General features: G+C 42.7%; 2 protein-coding genes across 4 annotated transcripts in view; one reads left to right on the forward strand and one right to left on the reverse strand.

The window, feature by feature from the left end:
• The window catches only part of NMNAT1 (nicotinamide nucleotide adenylyltransferase 1), a 49,750-nt gene extending 34,918 nt beyond the window's left edge, over positions 1-14,832 (reverse strand). Inside the window, exon 1 of the mRNA XM_020974211.2 lies at positions 14,722-14,832. The gene's annotated coding sequence lies outside the window, so the exon portion shown is untranslated. The remainder of the gene's footprint in view (positions 1-14,721) is intronic.
• A 29-nt stretch (positions 14,833-14,861) lies between these two features.
• Positions 14,862-23,202, forward strand: part of LZIC (leucine zipper and CTNNBIP1 domain containing) — a 29,203-nt gene continuing 20,862 nt past the window's right edge. For 2 of the 3 annotated variants that reach the window (XM_020974296.2, XM_020974304.2), the window contains exons 1-2: positions 14,866-14,955; positions 20,490-20,623. In XM_020974296.2, the coding sequence (XP_020829955.1) occupies positions 20,523-20,623 (101 nt within the window). In that variant the 5' untranslated portion in view covers positions 14,866-14,955; positions 20,490-20,522. Of the gene's footprint in view, positions 14,956-20,489; positions 20,624-23,202 lie in introns of all 3 variants that reach the window. The other variant, XM_020974291.2, reaches the window with a different exon arrangement.

Raw genomic sequence — 23,202 nt, forward strand, 5'->3', positions numbered from 1 at the left:
CATGGGAGAATCACTAAAACCCGAGGGGCTTTTGGCACATTGCCAGACCACCTAACACAGAGACGCGCTGTTTCTGGGAGAAGATACTCAGCAATCCCTCTCATCCCACCAATACGGGTGGGAGCAGCCTCTTCCAACTGGCTAAATAGCCAGAAGAGGAATGTCTTGAAAACTACAGGACAGGGACAGTCTTGTTCTCCTACCTGCATCGTCCAGAGGGGGATAAAGATCCGAGTTCACTCACAGCAGGGATGCCATGAAGTGAGCTGATGAGAGCGGGGAAGGGCTACCTTCTCCTGCTCTCTCTCTTTAGACTCTGTGCCCCCCCCCCCCGAGAAAAGTACCTAAGGTTTTGTTCTGGTCTGTTCCATTTGTCTTTTCAGTTCCAGGCACAGGCAATGGAATCCTGGAATCCCCATGGAGACCTTGGAGCCAAGATTCCAGGCTGCATATGCAGCCATCCAGTCCAGCAGGGAAGCCCTGAGAAGCCAGGATACCAGGGACTCAAGCCCAAGGGGAATTCTGGACTTGGAACTTGGGGCTGTGCTATACAGGAACTGAGCTAAACTGCAAGCCTACTGAGGTGCTGAAAGGCAGGATTAAGCCCCCACATACCTGGGAAATGAATAGTGCTTGGTAAAAGCTAATCTGACTGTTACATGGTTAAATGGAGCTGGGGAGCAGGAATTCGCCTCCAACTGAGGGTGCACCATTAATGGGGCTGGTGTCAATGGCAGAGAGCCTAGACACCCCTAACTTCCTCTTAATAGTGCTGGAGAATTATGGGGGAAAGATGAACTGGAACACGCCTGGCCTTCAGGCAGTGGGGGCCAGAGTAGAAAGTGCCACATTATTGATGGGTTATAGTCACAGCCAGACCTTCCAGACTGATGAAATCATAAGTCCCTGACATACTGACCAACTCACAAAGTAATAACTAAGAGTACTGGATGATAAAATTAGATCTTATATGTCACTGAGTCTAGCCCTCCCTTCACTTGATCAATGAGGAAACCAAGATCCTGAGAGGTGAGTGACTTGTCATGAAGATGGCAAGGACAGCTGGAATTCCCAGAAGTCCTGAGATTCTGAAATCCTGCTGGTCATGCTAGCCATGCTCTCTGCCCACTCCGAAATAACCATCAGCTAAAGCATCCCCTTTTAGCAGAACCTATTTGAAAATAATAACCCTGCTATAAATTCTATTTTAAAATCAGAACTCTCAGCAACAAGGGGAGGGGGGGATAATGGACAGTCTCTGCAGGTTGCTTTGAAAGGTCCAGTAACTTACGTCAGTATTGTTTTCCCACGAAATATATTCGTCCCCCTTGGCAGAAAGTCTGCTCAACATTTCTAACTGAATTTTATCCTAGCTTCAGAAAAAAAAATAGCTAATGAAATTCTACTTTTTAAATTGGGAGTACATAAGTCTAACAAATTCAACTTGAGATTTTACTTTAAACTACAAACGTCAGAGATTAGCAGCAAAACCAAGGCATCTCAGACTTACTGAAAAGATGTGCCTGATAATTAACCAGCAGCAGTGGGAGAGCTGCTTTTAATCAGATGTTTTCCTCTTAGGCCCTGTGGCATCTTACACACTTTCATCATTTCTGCATCAAAATCAAGACTCTGTTTGAGCCGACATCAGATTCAGTAAGCATCGTTCTTATTTTATTCTACTGATGCCTTAGAAACCATGACGTTTTCTGACACGAGTGAATGTTAAGGCAAATAAAGATATGTAAACTTTTTCTAACACAAAAGGCATGAGTCTCTGTACTGAATCTTTAAATACATTTTAATAAGTCTTATTTTTATGGATATCTTTTATTTTTACATCTGCTTACGTGGCAGAGTGGACATAGCGCTGGGCCTGGAGTCAGGAACTTGAGTTCAAATCTAGCATCAGACACTTACTAGCTGTGTGACCCTGGACAAGTCACTTCACCACTGCTTTCCTCAGTTTCCTCAACTGTAAAATAGAGATAATAATAGTACCTACTTCCCATGGCTGCTGTCAGGATCAAATGACAGTATCTGTAAAGTGCTTAACACGGTGCCTGATATACAGCAGGTGCTACATAAATGCTTCTCTCTCTGTGTCTCTCCATCTCTCTGTCTCTTTTTTTTTAAAGAATTTTTTAAAGGATTTTAAGGGATTAATTTATTAATTTATTTTGATTTATCACCAATCACTTCCATAAACTTCTGAGTTTAAAATTTTTCTCCCCTCCTTCCCCACATCCCTCCCCAAGACAGCGTACTATCTAATATAGGCTATACATATACATTCCTATTAAACTTATTTTCACATTAGTCATGTTGTAAGGAAGAATTAGAACCAACAGAAGGAACCAGAAGAAAGAGGAAACAAAACAAAACAGAAGGAAAAAAAAAAGATCAAATAGTATGATTCAATCTGCATTCAAACTCCATAGCTCTTTCTTTGGATGTGGATAGCACTTTCCATCATGAGACTTTTGGAAATGTCTTAGATCCTTGCACTGATGAGAAGACATAAGTCTCTCAAAGTTAGTCATCACACTGTGGCTGTTACTGTGTACAACGTTCTCCTGGTTCTGCTCACTTCACTCAGCATCAGACCATACAAGTCTTCCCAGGTTTTTCAACTTGTTCAGCCATTCCACGATTGCTGGGCATCCCCTCAATTTCCAATTCTTGGCCATGACAAAAAGAGCTGCTATAAATATTTTTGTACATGTGGGTCCTTTTCCCATTTGTATGATCTCTTTGGGATACAGCCCTAGAAATGCTATTGATGGGTCAAAGAGTTTCTCTGTCTCTTGTCTGTCTATCTGTCTCCCTCTCTTCCTCTCTTTCTCTCTCTCTCTCACACACACACACACACACACACACACACACACTCAATGGAAAGGATCCCTGACATGTGTGACTTCTACCACTTCTAATTTGCAAACTGGCATAATCCTTGTTGGAGAACACTGCCCTTTGTGCCACTTGTTAACATCTCTGGGATATAACCAAGTAGAGAAAGGTTACTTTTTTAATTTTATTTTTAAAAATACTTGTCTGTTGATACTCTAAATGTAAAATCCTTATCCAATGACAAACACTACTGGACAAAATGAATGGTACTCATCTTGACATTTTGTTATAAATGACACCAGAATGCAGAAAGACACTGTAGCTAAATGGAAGGACAGAGAGGAGGCAAAGCCAAAATGGAAGAGTAGCAGAAGCAGGAGAGTGTGCTCCTCACTTCAGAACTCCTCCAAATAGACCTAGAAAATGCTGAGTCCTGGTGGGGGAATCCAAGAAAAGGTTACAGTGAGTCCTTTTTCCACCCCAGGTTAGCACAAAGCGATGGAGAGGTCTGCAGACAACTACTATGACAACTACTATGAAATGAAGAAGGTGATGGTTTCAGAGAAACCTAGAAAGACTTGTATGAATTGATACAGAGTAAAGGGAGTAGAACCAGAAGAACAATTTATACAGTGAAGCAATGTGATAAAGAAAAACAACTCTGAAAGAATATTTTGTGTGTGTGTGTGTGTGTGTGTGTGTGTGTGTGTGTATAAAAATAACTCTGTCAAATATATAAGAACACATCATTCTCCAACTGTTAAACAGACAAAGGATATGAACAGGCAGTTTTCCAGTGAAGAAATAAAAAGAGTTTATAGTCACGTGAAAAAATACTCTAAATCATTATTGATTAGAGAAATGCAAATTAAAACAACCTTGGGATATCATTTTACACCTATCAGATTGGCTAAAATGATTGAAGGGAAAGTGACAACCATTGGAGGGGATGAGAAAAATCAGGACACTGTTGGAACTGTGAAGTGATCCAATCATTTTGGAGAGCAATCTGAAATTATGCCTAAAGAGTTATTAAATTGCCTATACATTTTGACCCAGCAATACCAATACTAGGTCTATTTCCAAAGATGATTAGGGGAAAAGGAAAAGAACCTATATGTTCTAAAATGTTTACAGCAGCTTTCTTTGTGGTGGCAAAGAACTGGAAATTGTGGGGATGCCCAGCAATTGGAGAATGGCTGAACAAGTTGATATGGTACATGATTGTGATGGTATATTATTGTGACTGTACTACAAAAAATGATGCACTCAATGATCTTAGAAAAACATGGATAGATTTGCACAAAATAACGAAGAGAGAAAAGAGCAGAATCAAGAGAATGTTTTATACAGTAACAGCAATACTGTTTTAAGAACAACCCTGAGTGACTATATCATTCTGACTATTATAAATACCCAAATTAACTACAAAGGACTTACGAAGAAAAATGCTATCTGTATCCAGAGAAAAGAACTGATATAAGAATGATTCTACATATACATGTATACATACATACATACATACACACACTTGTGTCTAACGGTAGCCATCTCCAGGGTGGGAGAGAGAAAAATAAAAGAAAAAATAAAGTTACATGATTACTTTATTATATGTTTAAAAGGAATAGCATGATAAATGTAGCATTTGTCATTCTAAGCAGTCTCAAAGAAACTAAGTTTGGAATAAAGGCAAAAGAGAAATAGGCCTAAATGACCTCTTTAATGTTACCCTGACCTGTGAATAACTTCTTACAATGACACGTTATCTGAGTCCTGCTTTAATAACACTGCAAAACATTATAACAGTGAATACAAATACAAAACACTCCTTACAGAAATAGAAAGACCTAAATAACTGGAGAAATCTTAATTGCTCCTGGGTAGGCAGAAGCAATATGATAAAAATGATACAAACTAAATCAATTTACTTATTCATTGCCATACCAACCAACTACCAAGGCATTACATAACTTACACGGGGGAGCAAAAGGTCAAGAATCTCAAGAGAATAAATAACGAAAAAAAAGAGGAAGGAAAGGAACTTGGTGGAGTCAGTTCTCAAACGATACTACATAGTATTAGTCCTCAAAGCAATTTGATTCTGTTTCAGAAATAGAGAGGTCAGTTAGTGGAACAGACTAGGTATTCAAAATGCAGAAGTAAATGAACACAGTAAGGCAGTGTTTGATAACCCCCCCAAAACCCAACTATTAGGGTCAGGACTCACTAGTAACAAAAACTGCTGATAAAACTGGAAAGTAGACTAGCAGAAATTATATATAGAAATATTTCATACGATATACCAAGATAAGGTCCAAATGGATATATGATTTAGATATAAAAGACAACATGATAAATAAAAAGAGCAAAGAAGAAATTACCTTTCAGTTCTATGGATGGGGAAGAATTAATGACAAAACAAGGAACAGAGAAGATCAGTTGATAAAATATAGGCAATTTTGACCAAATACATTTTAGAGGTTTTGCAGAAACAAAACCAATGTAGCTATAATTAGAAGGGAAGCTGATGAATAGGGAAAAAATCTTTAGGATGTCCTCTCAGTCACTGCTGGCAAGATTCTTGCCAGAGTCCTCCTTAAAGCCTGATCCTTTACATGGAAGAAGGTCATTTACCTGAGGGCCAGCGTGGCTTCAGAAAAGGCCAAGAAACGGTCAGTATGGTGTTTGCTACCCAACAACTCCAGGAAAAATGCCAAGAGCAGAACAGAGGTCTGTACACAATGTTTGTCAATCTGACCAAGGCCTCTGATACTGTTGGTCATGAGGGCTTGTGAAAAATTATGCAAAAATGTGGTTGCCTGGAGAAGTTCATCAGCATCATATGGCAATTTCATGAAAGCATGCTTGCCCAGGTTCTGGATAATGGACGATGCTCTGATGCTTTCCCAGTTACCAGTGAAATGCAACAAGACTGTGTGCGTGCTCCCACATTTTTTAGCATGACATTTTTAGCAATGTTGTCAGATGCCTTCAATGAGGATGAACATAGCATCAAGGTCAACTACTGCACTAATGGTACGTGATTTAATTTGAAAAGGGTACAAGCCAAGACTAAAGTGGAAGGACAGCTGGTATTCGATTTTTCATTTGCAGATGACTGTGGACTCAATACAGCCCCTGAGGCTGATGTGCAACAAAGTATGGATCGATTCTCCGCTGCTTGTGCTAATTTTGGCCCAACAATTAACACCAAGAAAATACGGGTTCTCCACCAGCCAGCACCACAACATCCATACATGGATCCATTGGTTACAGCAAATGGAGAAATGTTGACTGCTGTGGATAAGCTCATTTAACTTGGCAGTACACTTTTCAGGGATGTACACCTTGATAATGAAGTTGATATGTGCATTGCCAGAGCTAGCTCAGTGTCTGGGAGGCCTTGAAGGAAAGCGTGGGAAAGAGGTATTAGATTGCCTACTAAACTGAAGGTCTACAGAGCCATTAGGCTGACCTCATTGCCATATGCCTGTGAAACCTGGACAGTCTACCAGCGCCATGCCAGGAAACTGAACTGATTCCATTTGAATTGTCTTAGGAAGACTCTGAAGATCACCTGGAAAGATAAGGTCCTGGACACAGAGGTCCTTTCTCCAGCTAAACTGCCAAGCATTCAAACTCTACTGCAGAGATTGATGTTGTTTGAATATCAGATGTATATTTGCCTAAAAGACTATTCTATGGAGAACTCACAAAAGGCAAGTGTTCACATGGTGGTCAGAAGAAGTGATACAAGGACACTCTCAAGGTCTCTTTGAAGAACTCTGGAATTGACTGTGTGACATGGAAGATAGTGGCACAAGGCCATCCAGCAGGGTGTGCCCTCATCAGAGAAGGTGCCGTGCTCTATGAGCAAAGCAGAATTGAAGTAGCCCAAAAGAAACAGGAGATGTGCAAATTTAGAGACAGCTGATCAGCCACGGTCGGACACACTCTACCTTGGTTCCAACATGGTGATGTGATTTTGGTCCTGTTTGAGAATGAAGGATGACAACCAACCATTTGTAATAAGAGTTTTATTTTGGTTTGTATTTATTTTTCAATGGAGAGGGACTGGGTTGGAGAGACAGAAAATCAATTTTTGTTAATTGACAAAAGTAAAATTTAATTTAAAAAACATTTTTAAAAGTTTGTGTTTGTACAATCAGATCACTAGCTTGTCAGATCAGAGCACAGGTCAAAATTAATGTGAGGCAGGAATGAATAAAGGATGTATAGCCTGCAATTAAAATAACTCCAATATGCCCTATTTAAATGAGTCATTGACATAAAAAAGGGAAACATATACATAAAAAGGATGTCAAAATCAATTACAATAATTTCAAACAGAAATTTGCTAATATAAATCAATTGCTCATTAATGAGACCAAAAGAACCTAAAAACTACTGTAGCAAATACTTGACTTACTTGTCAAGTAGACAGAGATGCAGCCAAAGCCAAAACTGGTTTAAAATATGAATTCATTTATTAAATATTACCGAGAAGGATGGTAGAAGATAATGAGCAGTAATCGCCTCATTAAAAAAAAGCAGTGAAGGGAAAAAAAACACTTTAAAGAAACTTTATAGAAACTAAGCAAGTTATTTTGAAGGCATTTAAGGATGAAACTAGAAAAAAGATAACAGAAGAAAAGATAGAAAAGATCTGCAAATATTTTTATAAGTCTTTACACCATTCAAGGAAATTGTAGCGAACGGCCAAACTCTAACTTTTCAGAGTTGGCTATGCTTCTAGAAAATAGAGCTATGACACTGAAGAAAAAAAGTATGGGAAAAGCTGCTAGAATAGACCAAATAGGGGCAGCCAGGTGGCACAGTGGATAGAGCTCCAGCCTTGGAGTCAAGAGGACCTGAGTTCAAATCTGGCCTCAGACATTTCACACTTACTAGCCGTGTGACCCTGGGCAAGTCACTTACTCCTGATTGCCTCACCAAAAAAAAAGAAAAGAAAAAAATAAAGAATAGAATATACCAGATATACAGAGTTCTGTGCTGGAGATAACACAATTTTTTTCAAGGTATTTAAGGCCCAAAGACACCAAAGGCCTGGGGAAAAAAAAGAAAAACCAAAAACAAACCCAAACAAAAAAACAAGCCAAAACACTTCAGATTGCATTGTTAGTTAAAAAAAAAAAACCAAGAGAATATCAGTAATGATTGACCCATATGACTAATAACCCATCTACATGAAATTTTTATGAGAATTTACACACTTATTGAAGGCAACCTAGATAAAGATATTAGAAAGGAAGGAAACAGGCAGGCTTTCACAAGCAATATTCCACAATAGATCACATTTTTATCATAACACAATTGACTGGAAGATGTAGAGAGTATAACATCCCACCATCTATACTGTTTTGTTTTTGTTTTTTTTTTTCAGTATTTTTAAGAAAGTATTTGATTCCATCGAGCACAACTCTGCTGAGATCCCTTGAAAGACACAGTCACAAAGACAATCTTCTCCCATGACTTTCGATTATTACCATGAAGTTCAACGTAAAATAGACAGACACATGTTTATCGTTATCATGGAGGTAATCCATGTTGGAATCCAAGTTGGAGAGGGATTCCTTATAGACAAGAAGTCCTTCAGATGCTGCTTCTCGCTGGTGACATTGCCTCAAGCTCCAGAACAATGAAATCCTAAATGAAATCTATCATCATTCTGAAGAGTCTGGGTTAATCAGCCACACAGGCAAAATCAAGTGGACAGAAAATTGCTTATTGCTAAGACTGGGATAAGCAGTTGAATGAAGAACCCATAAATCTCCTCCATTAACATATCCATAAACATCTATATATATCCATTAGATTACATATGGATTATAATAGAATATATATGTAATAGATTATATATATAGATATATATAGAGAGATATATAGATAGATATAGATATATAGATATATATAGATATTTAATACATGCACTGCAACTGGACAATGAATTAGGACCGAAACAGAAGAGGTAAATTGGCTGGATTGTCTTTGGGAAACTGCAAAATTCTTTTAATGACCCTAAGCTTCTTCCTAAAACAAAGGGCCATCTTTTTAAAGAACGACATTCTGATGCTCAGACTCTGAAGAACTGAATTTGAGGCTCATTCAAAGGGCAATGGAGAGCCACATGGCAGCTGTGAGCTATATCACCAATGAGGAATTACAGGAGAAGTAGTGAAGGGCATCAAAAAGACACCTGAGGGAAAAAGACTGACTGGTCATGTGGGATAGCCCATAGACAGGCTTGGAGTACCACTGCTTGAGATGTTAGAAGAAAGTGATAAATGGTGGGTGGGTGAACAGAGTCCCCTGCGGTCAAACAGGATCAGCAGCAGGCATGGATGGGAATACCCTCTTCGATGAGATCAAAGATTCATGAAAGATTTTTTTTTAAACACTAAATTCAATCACTAAAAGAAGAACTCACTGATGGGTTCACCCAAACACTTAAGTATGGAGCCAATGTGGAATTTTATCCTTTATTAAAATACATCTTAAGTTTCCTTTAAAAATAGTGAATGAAGGGGCAGCTAGGTGGCACAGTGGATAGAGCACTGGCCCTGGAGTCAGGAGGACCTGAGTTCAAATCTGGCCTCAGACACATAACACTTACTAGCTATGTGACCCTAGGCAAGTCACTTAACCCCATTGCCCAAAACAAACAAACAAAAAAGTAAAAATATTGAATGAAGCATAAGAACAGAAGAAGCTGGAATGAATGAGGAAGAGAGTTTTCACTCCCTGAACCCTCTAAAACTTGCATCTTCCCCTCTCCTAAGATGAGACTCCTATAGTAAATGACAGAGGAAAATCAGGAGAAAGTCAAGGCAGGAACCTGTTCTCTCTGCCATCCACTAATTAGCTTCTCCCTTCAAACTGATAATCTAGTTAGTCCCCTGTCATATAAAACTGTTGCCAGGGAACCTTCAATGGTCAAGACTCAGATGGGTTATCATTACCAACAGAACTTTGGGGAGGGGGGGGTGGTACTCTTCCTTTCCCTTGTAGGGAGACAAGGGCCTGTTTCAAGGAACTTGCAGACTAACGAGCCCTCTCTCTCACTGTAAGGAGGTAATTCTCTGAGGGTCTTTGGACATGAACACGTCTGGCATTTGTGGATCCTAGGATTTAGAACAACAAGGGACCTCAGAAATCACAGGAATTACCAATCAATTACCAAGTATTTATTAAGCACCAGACCCTGGGCTAAACGCAGGGAATTCAATGGTAAAACTTAAGTAGCTGTTCACCTCTAGAAGCTCACATTTTAACTGAAGAGACAATCGGTAGGTACATAAATAAGTGTAAATACTATACATAAAAAACTGGAGGGGTGGGGAAGGCACTAAAAACTGGTGGAGTCAGCAAAGACTGCTGTAGAAAGACGACGTACTTCAGTGAAGTCTTGAAGCAGTCCAGGGATCCCAAGAGGCAAAGGTGAGGTGGCAGTGCATTCTGGGAGACAGCCTATGCAAAGGTATGAAGGTAGGAGATGGATGTCATACATAAGGACCGAGAAGATGGCCAATTTGAATAGAATGTACACTGCAGGAAAAAAATCATATCAAGGCATACATACAATAAAACTAGAAAAGAAAGACGGGGCCAGGCAGGGAGGGGCTGAAAATAACAGAGGAGTTTCTACTTCATCCAGGAAGCAGCGGGGTAACAAGACAGCATAGCGGGCAGGGATGGTCAGACCTAGGTGATCACTCTGACAACCTGGGGATGACAGACTGGAGAGGAGAGAGACTGGAAGCAAGGAGGCCAATTAGGAAGCTTCAGCAAGAGTTCAGAAGAGAGGTGTTTGAGATGGAACCAGGGAAGTGGCTCTGTGGATGAGGAGAAAGATGGATTTGAAGAGGCAGAAACAAGCTACGGTAACTGGCTGGATAAGTCCAGGAAGTGAGAGTGAGGAGGCAAGGATGACAAAAAGGTCATCCTTGGGGGCACGGGGCAACCTATCCCCCTCATTTTAGAGATGAGGATCAGAAGGTGCAATAGCTTAGTGACTTGTCCGTGGTGATACAGGGATATAAGGTCAGAAGAAGGATTTGAACTGAGGTCTCTCAACTCTAATTCCAGCCCTATTTCTATAGCTACGTCACATAGCATAGGAAAATCTGCTGTTCCTTCCCGAGGAGCCAAGATTCCTGATGCCCTTCCACTTTTCAAAACATCAGTAGGCCTGACGGCTAATCATCCTGCTTCTTACCTTAACCCTATTCGTGTCATCCAGTTGACGTGAATAGTTTGGAAATTAACTTCTTATTTAAGCATGATCTACTGCTTCTGTACTGAGCCAATACTTACAGGAAACAGTGATTCATTCAGAACACAACGTCACAACCAGCCACATAGATTCTGGGCCATCCTGGGTGAGCCACCCCTTCTAACAATTAGGTACTCTCTCCAAGGCTAACTCTTGACACACATCACTTCAAAGTAACACTGAGTTACAAACGTACATTTGGGGGATTTGTTTTTACACTTCTATGTGTTAGGGGGGGCATGAATCCTACTTTACAACACAATGTAAAACAAATGGCAACAAACTTTGGTCACAAAAGCCTGATCTGATGATTTATAACACCAACACTTCTTTCATTACAGTAACAAATTTTTTTCCAGTTTTTAATGAAAGATTAAAACATTTGAATTGAAAGGTGGCGCATATATAAATATACATACATATATATTATATACATATATAATATGTGTGTGTGTGTGTGTGTGCACAAATGTCAATGTTGGAGCTAAAATACAATTCATTTTGATTCAACACAGCTGGTGTTTTTAAATACTGTGGTCAACAATACATTTATCCCACAGGTATGAGATTCTGAAGATGGCTCCACTGCTTTTCTAACAGGGCTCTCAGGGAAGATTTCTTTCCATTGTTTCAGGAAGCTCTAAGTACTCTGGGCTATATTTCTATGAGGATAAAATGGGGTCCTTGATTTCATTGCTACGATTTGAAAGGCCCTCTCTTTTCAAGGCTTAGTGGCTAGAGTTCTGGGTCTGGATTCACTTAGATCTGCGTTCACATTTTACCTCAGACACTTACTAGCTGTATGCTCCTAGGAAAGCCACTTAACCTCTTTCTGCCTCAATTTCCACAACTGTAAAATGGGGATAATAACAGCACCTCCTTCCTAGGGTTGTTGTGGGAATCAAAGGAAATATCTGTAAAGCACTTATCACACACAGTAGGTGCTAAATAAATGCTTATTCCTTCCTTCTCCTCTTTATCTCTTATGACCCTTTTTGGAAAAAAAATCACCGAGAGCAACACACTCAAAGCAGACGTTGAGCTATTACAAAAATTTCTCTAGCCCAGAAATGAAGGCTCACAAGGCACAGACTACTATTATTTTATGGGCATCATAAGCACCCTGAGCTCACAGCAGTAGTATGCTCACAGTAGGTGCTCCATAAATGTCTCAAAGCCTCACTCCAATGCCCCATCATGGTATGGTGATAACCTAGGTTCCTGCAGTTTAGATCTACTCTAGCAGATGGTAGCATGCTACAAAAACTTCCAGTCAGGTCCTCCACAGGCATGTCTTTCATCTGAAGACCACCCCAGCTAAGGATGGAGAAGTTCATCACCAAGCTGACTGCAGGGGGATGAAATCTGTTGGCCACAGCAGTTCCTGAAAATACCCTACCAACTAAGACACTGAGGAAGAATGAAAGGAGTACGCAGACCAAGGAAGTCAGGAGTCCTGATGCCAAGAAATACTGACGCGTGCACTGCAGGCCAGACAAGGCCCACTGAGGAGCCAGCCGGTCTGTATTCCTCAGAACTAACTCCAACCCACGGACCCATAGTTCTGAGTGTCTATGGCAGGGGAGGGGAACCTGTTGGTCCATGCCCACCCACCCAAGCCCACTCTGTTTCTTACCTCCTCCTTCCCTAATCATCTCAAACCGTGCTATTATCTTTCTAGTTTCAATCTACTTCTACTGCTGGCCCAAAGCTTTCTCTGAGCTGCCTTGGTCACCAAAGAATAACAGCACTTGTCCAATAACAAAAATAATTGACATCTATAGAGCTCTTTAAAGTCCACAAAGAACTTTACATATAATCTCATTTGAGCCTCATGACAGCCCTGCGAGATGGGTATGAAAGGTATTATTGTCCCCATTGTACATAAGAGGAAACAGATTCAGAAGTTAAGTGACTTGCCTCTGCTTCCATTAGCTAATAAACATCACAGGGATCTGAACCTGGACTTCCTCACCTATTCATCATGGTCTAACTCTCCTGACCCTCCAAACTGCAGACTTTCCTTGCTCCCTCAGCTTCTACCACTGTTAGTAAATCATTTTTCAAACTACTTCCTGTTTCCTTCCTAGACGCCTGGGTTTCACCTCTGATTCACTGCTTGAGGTGAGATTCCTAATTCACTCTCTCCCAGCAAGTACTAGGCCACATCCCTTAATTACTACTTAACTCTTCATAAATTTAACCGCCCTGTAAATTTTTAAAGGATCTCTCATTTCCTCAGCAGGATTTAGATCCAATGTATCTTCAGCTAAATAGATTAACAATAATAATAATAATAACTGCCATTCATAATACTGCTTCAAAGTCTGCAGCGTGGTTTACACATTCTTTTTTTCTTCTTCCTCCCTACATTTCTCTCTACCTCCTCTCAGTTTTTGTCTTAACTTTTCCTATCTGTGTTTTGTTCAGCTTTTCTTGATCTCTCCTTGTGTGTCTTTTAAAGTCTGCCTGGCTCTCCTCTGCTGTTTCCATTCCTGTCTCCCCGTCTCTTTGTTCTACTATAGTTTCACCTGATCCTCAAGACATGCCCCTGGAGTACGCGTGACACACGTTATCATCTCTTTTATACAGGAAGTGTAAACTGGCGCTCAGAGAATCTAAGTGTCTAAGAATCTAACAGGCCCTAGGAAGGTGTGAAGCTTACTCAGGGAGGCAAAGGCGTTTACCCAAAGTCACAAGGCTAGAGAAGCTGGAATGAAATCGGAATGTCTGGATGCCATGCCCAGCACCCTCTCCACGCTGCCAAGCTGCTCTCTAATCATTAACAGATGTAATTAGAATTCCATGAAGGGCAAGTTCTGACCACTAGTGCGGTACCAAAGAAGACACTCTGGAGTGGAGAAGAACCGAGGGGAGGGCCGTATTTAGAGATCTTCACAAGAACACAAGCTTACTTACTTACAGGGAGCGCTGCAGCGGGATGCTTTAAAACAACGTCTCCCGATCTTCCCCCGAACCTGGTGCTTTCTCCCAAGTTACCTCCCATCTATTTTTGTACCTACGTATACCCCTTGTAATCTAACGGGCTGCAAGCTCCTTGAGGGGAGAGCCTGATACACCTGTGTCCTTGTACCCCCAATCAATCAATCAACATGGTGATAACGGCTTCGCGACCTGCCCTGGAAGGCAGGCAGACCTGGGTTCCGGCCCCACCTCTGCCACAAGACTGGCTGGGGGATCCGGCCAAATCACCCAACCTCTCTGTGCTTTAGACGATTCTCCAAAGCACTGAGTGGCACTGACGGAGGTCCGCCGGCGTTGGTGGAGGGCTAATGAAATAACCGCTTCCTGGTCTCCACATGCCAATAAAATGTCGGAAGCGCCTGCTATGCGTCAGGCAGGGTCCTGAGCGCTGCGCGGAAGCGCCGTAAGGATAAGAGCCGTTTGCGCCTCCAGCTCTGGGTCACACAAATGGCAGCCCTCAAGGCGCTTACACTCTACTCTGGCCTCGCGCCGCGGCTGCGCTGGGCTAGCTAGGGTGCGCGCGCAGCCCCCGCCGCTGATTGGACGGCGGCTCGGCCTCACATCCGGGCTCGGAGGGAGGCACCCCATCTCACCTCTGGGGACAGCGCTGGCGGCGGCTGCTGCGGCCGCGGCGACTGAGTCGGCGGCTCCACTCGGCGTCTGGCCCGGCTCTTGGGCCCCGAGGCGGTTTAACACAGCATAGCCACAGCTGCGCCGCCCATTGGCTGCCCCGCCGGAAGTGCGTCAGCGCGCACGCGCAGGAAGGAGCGGGGGCCCTGCCCGGGGCGGCCTTCCCGCTCGCGTGGCCGTCCGGCTGGAGCCTCCAGGTAGGCGGGGCCGGGGTGGGCTGGGCTGCTCGACAGCCGGGGACCCCATTCCCCCCCAATGCCCTTGGCCCCGAGCCATTCCCGACGTAGTACCTTCTCTCCGTGCGGTCCGAGGCAGAACCTCCGTAGGGCGGCGGGAGAAGCCGCAGGGCCCATTCCGTCTCCCTTCTCCGCGCCTTTACCCAGGCTGGCGCCTATGCCTGGGGCGCCTTCTCCGCTCCTGCTCGCTCCTGCCTCCCTTTTCCTTGTAGCACACTTGGCGGTGCTTATAGTGTCACCCCCGTGGAGCGTAAGCGACTCGGAGGCAGGGGCTGTCTCATTGTCGTTGCTGTGTCCTTGGCACGGGGCCTCGAACACAGTTGGCGCTTAATATTTGCTTTTCACTCAAGTTAGAGAACCTCCTCTTGAGGCCCAGCTCTGCCACTGAATGCCTGAGGGACCTGGGAGAGGTCACTTCACCTTTGTTTTAACATTTGTCAAAAGAGAGGGTTAGGCCACGTGTATGGGGGGGGGTCTCTTCCAGCCCTTTTGCCCCTGGAGGGCCTCAGACGCCCCGCTGTGTGACCTTGGGCAAGTCACTTCACCACTGCCTGCCTCAGTTTCCTCATCTGTAAAATGGGGATAATAACAGCACCGACTCCCGGGATTGTTGTGAGGATCACATGGGATAATAATTACCTGCTTAGTATAGTGCTTGGCACATAATCATTCAGTTGTTTTTCAGTCGTATAAGATTCTTGGTGAGCCCATTTGGGGTTTTCTTGGAGCGGTTTGCCATGTCCTTCTCCAGCTCATTTTACAGATGAGGAAACTGAGGCAAACAGGGTTGAGCGACTTGCCCAGAATCACACAGCTAGTAAGTGGCTCCAGGCCAGGGCTCGGTCCGCTGCCCACCTCATACAATAAGAGCTGTGTAAACGTTAGCTGTTAATGTAAACTGTACAATGGGGATAAGAATAGCACCTACGGCCCAGTGTTGTTGTGAGGATCAAATGAAATAATATTTGTAAACCGCCCAGCACAACACGTGGCCTCGATGGAAGTTAAATAAATGTTAGGTATGTCGTTGTTACTTGGTGAGCTAAGATAGAAGAAAGAAGCTTTACCTTTATCTCAAGGAGGACAGGAAGTATAGCGGAGGTGAGTGTAGAGGAGGAGAAGGATTCAACCACTTGCTCCCCTGGGGCCCCATCTCTATTAGGCAGAACCTCAGATTTAGAGCTGGAAGGGCCCTTAATAGCTAAGATAGTGGTCAGCCGCCTGGCCTCATCCATCCTAAACCTTTTTTTCTGGCTTCATTGCAACCTTGCATGTTTCCATCTGTTTTCCCCAGACTTTGGTCTCACTTTCCTCTCTTCAGAACCTGAACGCTGATGAGCTAGTTCAGTTTTACCTGGTGCCTGCCCTAGGATCCCTTATTCCTCTGTTGTCTTCCGGGATGGCTCCTGGTTCCACCTTTCCTGCTTTTGTTCTGGTCCCAGATAGAGGAAGTCAGAGGATCCAGCCCAGGCGGCTGATAAGCACTGAGCTGAGGATATAAAGAAAAAGCAGAAATGGGCCCTGCCTTCAAGGAACTGACATTTTATTGTGAGACGTGACTGGTACATAGATGGGTACTTAGCAGATGCTAGGTAACATTTGAGGGGAAGGCATTAACTAGCCTGAGGAAGAAAAAGAAAAGCCTCTGGCCTTAGCTGAGTTTTGTGTAACAGCCTTACAACAGTTAGTTCCTTTTAAGCTGAAGGGTAAATATAATGGTTCCCTAAGGTCCGCTTGATTTTCTCCTGTTTAACTTCAGGTAGTTTGTTTTAGATGAAAAGTCTGAATGCCTAATTAGGAAAATTCCCAAGACCTAGGCATGTTTTGAGTTTTGTCTAAACTTGTATTTTTCTCTCTCTTTAGTTAACCCCTGGCCTTTTTGTATTTGAGGCAAAATTTCAGTTTGTTAGAAACATTTGGGTAACTAAATAGCAGATTATGTTATAATGTCTTTGGATAGACAGTCACGGCAGGGTGGGGGCGGGGAGGAAGGAGGAAGTGTTAAAGGGCTGGGTAAGATGGGGAAAGGGCTGCCCTTTTCTTGAGACTTAGCTCAGACAGTCTAAGACATGGGAAGAGCTCTCCTCACTATCTCCCCTCTCCACAGCCCAGTGTGCTTTGCTCCTCATAGGTGTACTACAGATGTCAGGCTCGGCCCGTCAGGGTCTCGTCCTCCAATTCTGAGATGTACAAATTGCATAAGAAGTGACTCAGTTTCACACAATGATTTTGATTGTCAGTAAGCATTTATTAAGCACCTACTGTGTGTCAGCCACTTCACTAAGCACTGGAGATACAAAGAAATGTTTTTCTGAAGCACAGATTTGACCATTTCACTTCCCTTCTCAGTACATTGCATTGGCTTCCTCTGACCTCTGGCATCAGATATAAACTCCTTTGGCATTTAAAGCCCTTCTGGCCTTTCCAGATGTTTTATATGCTGTGGTCAGTCCAGCCACACAGAGCGCTCCCATGCCCTTCTCCTTGCAGCCCTGCACGCTGGCTGTCCCCCATGCCTAGGGGTCAGCTTGGTTTTTTCCTCCTTCCTCACTTCTGCCTCTTAGAATCCATTGCTTTATTCAAGACTAAAACCAAGGACCACTTTCTGCTGCTGGTGCCTTTCCTTCAGTGTTATCTTGTGCCTTTTTTGTATGTATTTTGTACCTATCTGGATGTGTTCAGGATGCCTCCCCAGGAAGAGGTCCTTGAGAACAAAGATTGTTTTCCTTTTGTCTCTTTATATCTATGAAGCATGACATATGACACATAGTAGGGGCAGCTAAGTGGTGAATGGATAAGTGCTGGGCTTGGAGCCAGTCAGGAGGACTGGAGTTAAATCCAGTCTCAGACACACTCTAGCAGTGTGACCCTGGGGAAGTCACTTAACCCCCAACTGGGGGGGTTCATTTTACATATGGAGAATCTCCAACATACTGAAGTGAACTATCCAAAGTAATTCTCTCTTGGTGATTTCCTCATGAAGCCAGCTGCCACTTCTGTGCCTCTGTCTCCCGTTACTACACATTCAACCTTCTTCTTCCTGAGCTTTAGTTCTTCATTCCAGCCGCCTACTGGACTTGCCTCTGGCATGTCCCATCCCAGGTTTCTCAAAATCAGAATGTCCAAAATATCATATTTTCTTTCCCCGTAAACCCACCCCTCCTCATCCTTGTCCAGACCTCCCTTTATCACTCTTCTCCTGAAACATTACAGTAGCCTCCTCATTGGTCTCTCCACTCTGTAATCCATCCTCCCCCCGAGCTGCCAAATTGATGCTCCTAAGCCATTTCCCTGGCTCTAGAATCTTTAGTGGCTCCCCATTGCCTCTGGGGTAAAGCACCAGCTTCACAGTCTGACCCCTCCAATCTTTCCAAGCTGATTACAGGTCCCTGACCTTCTGTCAAGCTTACATCCTTGCTGTTTGCTGTAAGCAGCTGCCATCTTCTCTCCTTTCTTTGTGCCTTGGGCTTGTGACTCAGGTGCTCTCCTTTCTCCTTTCTCCCAGTTCCCTTTAGGCTTCATGCCACCTCCCTCAAGAGGCCTTTCCTGATTCGCCCTGTTTATGGCTCCCTGCTGGGCCACTTGGTTTTTTATAGCCTAGATAGATAGATAGATATCTGCATATGTGTGTATGTCTCTGCAAAAATGTCCCCCTCCTCCCCAGTAAAATGTGAGTTCCTTGAGGACAGGAATTGTCTCACTTTTGTAGTTGTCTTCCTAACATAGGGCCTAGTGCATGATAGGTTCTTAATAAATGCTTAATAAAGCACACTTACAATAAAACCAAGGAATAATCTCTCTCCTTTTGCCTTTGCTTACATCCTGTGCCCTCTCTCTCCTTTGCCTGGTGAAGGCCTATCTTTTCAAGCCCAGCCAAAATGCTGCCTTCTTCAGGACGCTTTACCTGATCATTAATGACTAACCGCCCCCGTACATAAAACTTTGTTTTATCACTCTAATACATTGAATACCGTCACACTTTCAAGCTTAGGTCAAGGACCAAGTCTCTCATCCATAATTTCTAAAGTCTCAAGGCCACAGGTTCCTCACCCCTCTTCTAAAGACTCCAGTGCTTACCTAGCGCAGTGCTCTGTGTGCTGAAGTAGGCCCTCAAATGGTGGTGGTTGTTCATCCAAGTCCCTTGTACCCACGTGAATTTTTCCCCCCTCTTCCACCATCCTAGAGTGGAAGAGGCCCTTAGGGACCTTGGAGCCCAACTTCAGCCTGATTCAGTACAACCTGGAAGAGTAACCACTAAGCTCTTTTAAAGAAAGGCTTCCATTTGTTGGCTCCAGAGAGAGTCTGAAACTGACAGGCTTGGAAGTGAGCACTCAGTCCCCTGAGGTCCTAAGGAACAATTTCTCAGGGCCTGAGTTTCAGATGAAGCCAGTGGGCATAGGACAACAGTCTGAGACCTGAGACTTAGGCAGTTGGGATGCTCTGTTACTTTAGAAAGTCAATCTTGGGGTTTTGATGAAAGTTGTAATGCTTTCACTGAGTACTAGGGGGTGCCCTTGAATTGCTTTCTTCTGAATTAGTCTAGATCAGAAATATTTCATCATTTAATTCAATAATAATAATAATGGCTACTGTTTGATAAATAATTATTGAGGGAGTTTCAAAGAAAGTCCTGAAATTGATTCAGAAAATTCAAATATTGATCCTTTATGACTTTTATCCAGACTTTCAGTTTCATTCAGTAATTCATTAATATAAACAATTGGAGTAGGAAATGGATATTTCTAGACATAACAGATTAAGTACCATATGTAGCCATAGCATTTCTGTATTAAGTTTGACTGAGATTGTCCTCATTTACATGTTTTGTGTATTTTACATTGTCCTCATTTACATATTTGGTGATTGCTCTAATGCAAATTTTTAAAAGCTCAAGTAGAAAAAATGGATTTTTAATTATAAACTTCAGAATAATCTTGAGTGATTTGAGTTCCCATTTCTAACCCACCTAACAAAGGCATTCTGAGCTGAACTCTGTCATCTCCAGAATGACTTTGGACTGGTCACATAATGTGTGTCTGAGATTCTCCTTACGTAAAATGAATAGGTTGGAATAGATGGGCTCTCAAGCCCATTCCAGCTCCACATCTTTCTGAGGCCCTCTCATGTATAGGGAAATATGAAGTTCTTTAATTATATGTGAGTTGGTATTTTGTGTACCTCGTTTTATGCAATGAGTTCTTAGAATGTGTATAAATTCAATTTATAAAAACTCACCCAAGCTAGTTTGTCAATTCCATTATGAACACTGACTTATCTCATTGTTTTATATGCTTGGTATCTCAATCTTTTTTTTTTTGTGGATGGGGTTTATTTTTGCCACTGCTATTCAACTCTTAGCATCCCAATTTATGTTCTTTAATTGACCAACTCTTTGAAACTTTATTTCCCGTAAACAACAGCAGGAATCACTTAGCTAATTTTAAATTTAATTCATATGTAAGATTAGTCTGATCAGCTTTGTTCTCATTTTCTAGGTACATTTATCCATCTTTCTATGAAAAATTAAAATGGCTTCTAGAGGAAAGACAGAGACAAGTAAATTAAAACAGAACTTAGAAGAACAATTGGACAGACTAATGCAACAGTTGCAAGATCTGGAAGAATGCAGGTAGTATTAACAAGATTTTGCGTTATTACAATGAGAAAAAAATGTTTGAGCTCCCCAAACTAGATTGTAAGCTATTTGAGGGTAGGAACATGGCACCTGAGCAGGGACATAGTAGAAAAGGCCCAGATAATCAGGAATCAAGACACGGCTGGCCCAGGTGTCCTCCTTTTAATGGAGGCTCTGGGAGGAGCCAGAGATTCCTCCTCAGGGAGGAATGAAGCAGAGCTGTGAGGGCGTGGGATGCTTGTAATGTGAGGCATCCAGGAGCGGAAGGAACTTCCAGGGTGAAGAGCTCTCAGCTGTTTGTCACTGTGATAGAAAAGCTCCACCTTCAGTAATGATACCATTCAGAAATCTAGGGAGGTCATAGATAGTCTTTGTCATCTCATTGACTCCTATGCCTTGAATCATCGCCTGCACAGAGAGCCACTCCTAAGCTTATTCCTGAACTCTGTTCCCCAGACAGAATGGGGAACTTCTGGGTGGGCTCCTCCTGGACAGACTGTAGAGATCCAGAGTGGAGTCATTGCCACCCTTAAACTTGCCTTCCTCAGCCTTCCCTGTTCCTTTGGAGGGCACCACCATCCTCCCAGTCACCCAGGTTGATAATAATGTAGACATCCTTGACTCTTTTCTCTCTATTCCCCCACAACATCTCTTATATTCTTTCCCCTTCTCCATCTACAGACCCACCACCCACGGTTAGGCCTTTCTCATTTCTTACCTGAAACACTGCAGCAGCCTTCTCATTGGTTTCTCTACTTCCGTCATCTTCTCTGGGAAAAGTTCAGTGGCTCCCCATTGCCCAGAGGACACAGTGTAAGCTCCTTCATGTGGCATTGAAGTTCCTCCACAGCCTGGCTCCCAACAAACTTTCCAGCCTTCTTTTATAGCACTCTGCATTCCAGCCAGACTGGACAGTCGCTGTTCTCTGAACTCTGCGTTTACCTACTGCTCCATGCATTTCCGTCCAAGCCATGCCTCCTCATCTCCAGCTCCCACAAACCGCACTTCCTTTAAAGCTTAGCGCAGACCCTTGCTTCATCCCCTTTCCTGCTCTTCTCTGGGTCTGCAGTGCTTCCCTCCTCAGTCTGCTTGCTGAAGTTCTGCACCTTCCGTGAAGCCCACTTCCAACACCAGCTCCTTCAGGAAGCTTCTGCTGATTCTGCGCCATGGTTCTGATCTTTCCGCCGGGATCTCACATAGCAACACTTTGTGCCCTTCGAATACATTGTGTCCTAGTTACGTGCACTTGTGTCACGTCCGTCTCTGAAATGGTCAGCGTCATTAGGGCAGTGACTGCTTTTTATCTACGTGTTCTAGTTTCCTCTGGGCTAGCACTTTCAGTGGGCACTGAAGAAAGCGTTGTTGAATTGCGCGATCTTTTTTAAGATTAAATTTTATTTTATTTTTAAACCCTCGTCCTCTCCCTCCTACCCTCTAATTGAGAAAGCAAGAAAAACAAACCCTTGTTACAAACATGTAGAATTGTGCGAAACAGGCCATGTCCAAAAACACATTCCTCAGTTTGTCCACGGAGTCCATCCCCTCTCCATCAAGAGATGGGCAGCATGCTCATCTGGAATGGGGTCGTTATTGCACTGACCAGAAGTCCTGAATCTGTTAGAGTTAATTATCTCCACGATGTTGCTGTTATCATAGAAACTGTGTTCCTGGTTCTGTTCACTCCACTCTGCATTAGTTCATACAAGTCTTCCCAAGTTTCTCAGAAACCCTCCCCTTCATCATTTCTTGCAACACAGTGTTTGAATTGAATGATAATTTACGTAAGTAATAATGTAGAAGCCAGTCCCTGGCTCCAGGTACCCTAGTTGTCAGATATTATTATACTACCAATAAAAGCTTTTATTTGTACAATACTTTAGAAAGCATTTTCATATGTTATCTCCCTAAATCTTCACAGCAACCTTGAAGAGATAGCTAGATTTGAAGTCATAAAACCTGATTCTGCTGTGAAAAATAAAAATGTTAGACCGGATGACCTGTAAGATCACTTCCAGCTCTACATCTATGATCCTTTTTCTTTTTTTTTTTTTTTGTTTTTTATTTTAACATTAAATTTTTTTATTTTATTTTGAGTTCCAAATTCTCTCCCTCCTGCCATCCCCTACCCTACCTATTTAGGAAGGCAAGCCATATGATACCATTGCACATCTAAAGTCATGCAAAACATATTTCTATATTATCCATGTTGCCAAAAGGGGGGAATAAAAAAAAACAAACAGAAAAAATTGCTTCAGTCTTCACTCCGAGTTTATCAGATTTCTCTCTGGAGATGGATAGCATTTTCATCATGAATCCTTTGGACTTGTCTTGGATCATGGTGTCGATCAGCATAGCCAAGGCTTTCACAGCTGACCATTGTTACAATATTGCCGTTGCTGTGTACAGTGATCTTCGGGTTCTCATTTCACTTTGCATCAGTTCATGTAAGTCTTCCCAGGTTTTTCCTGAAAACATCCTGCTCGTCCTTTCTTATAGCACAATAGTATTGCATCACAATCATGTACTACAACTTGTTCAGCCATTCCTTCATTGATGGGCAGCCTCTCAATTTC

The sequence above is a fragment of the Phascolarctos cinereus genome, unplaced genomic scaffold (genome assembly GCF_003287225.1).
Source record: "Phascolarctos cinereus isolate Bilbo 61053 unplaced genomic scaffold, phaCin_HiC Scaffold_726;HRSCAF=1367, whole genome shotgun sequence".
Taxonomy (NCBI): Eukaryota; Metazoa; Chordata; class Mammalia; order Diprotodontia; family Phascolarctidae; genus Phascolarctos; species Phascolarctos cinereus.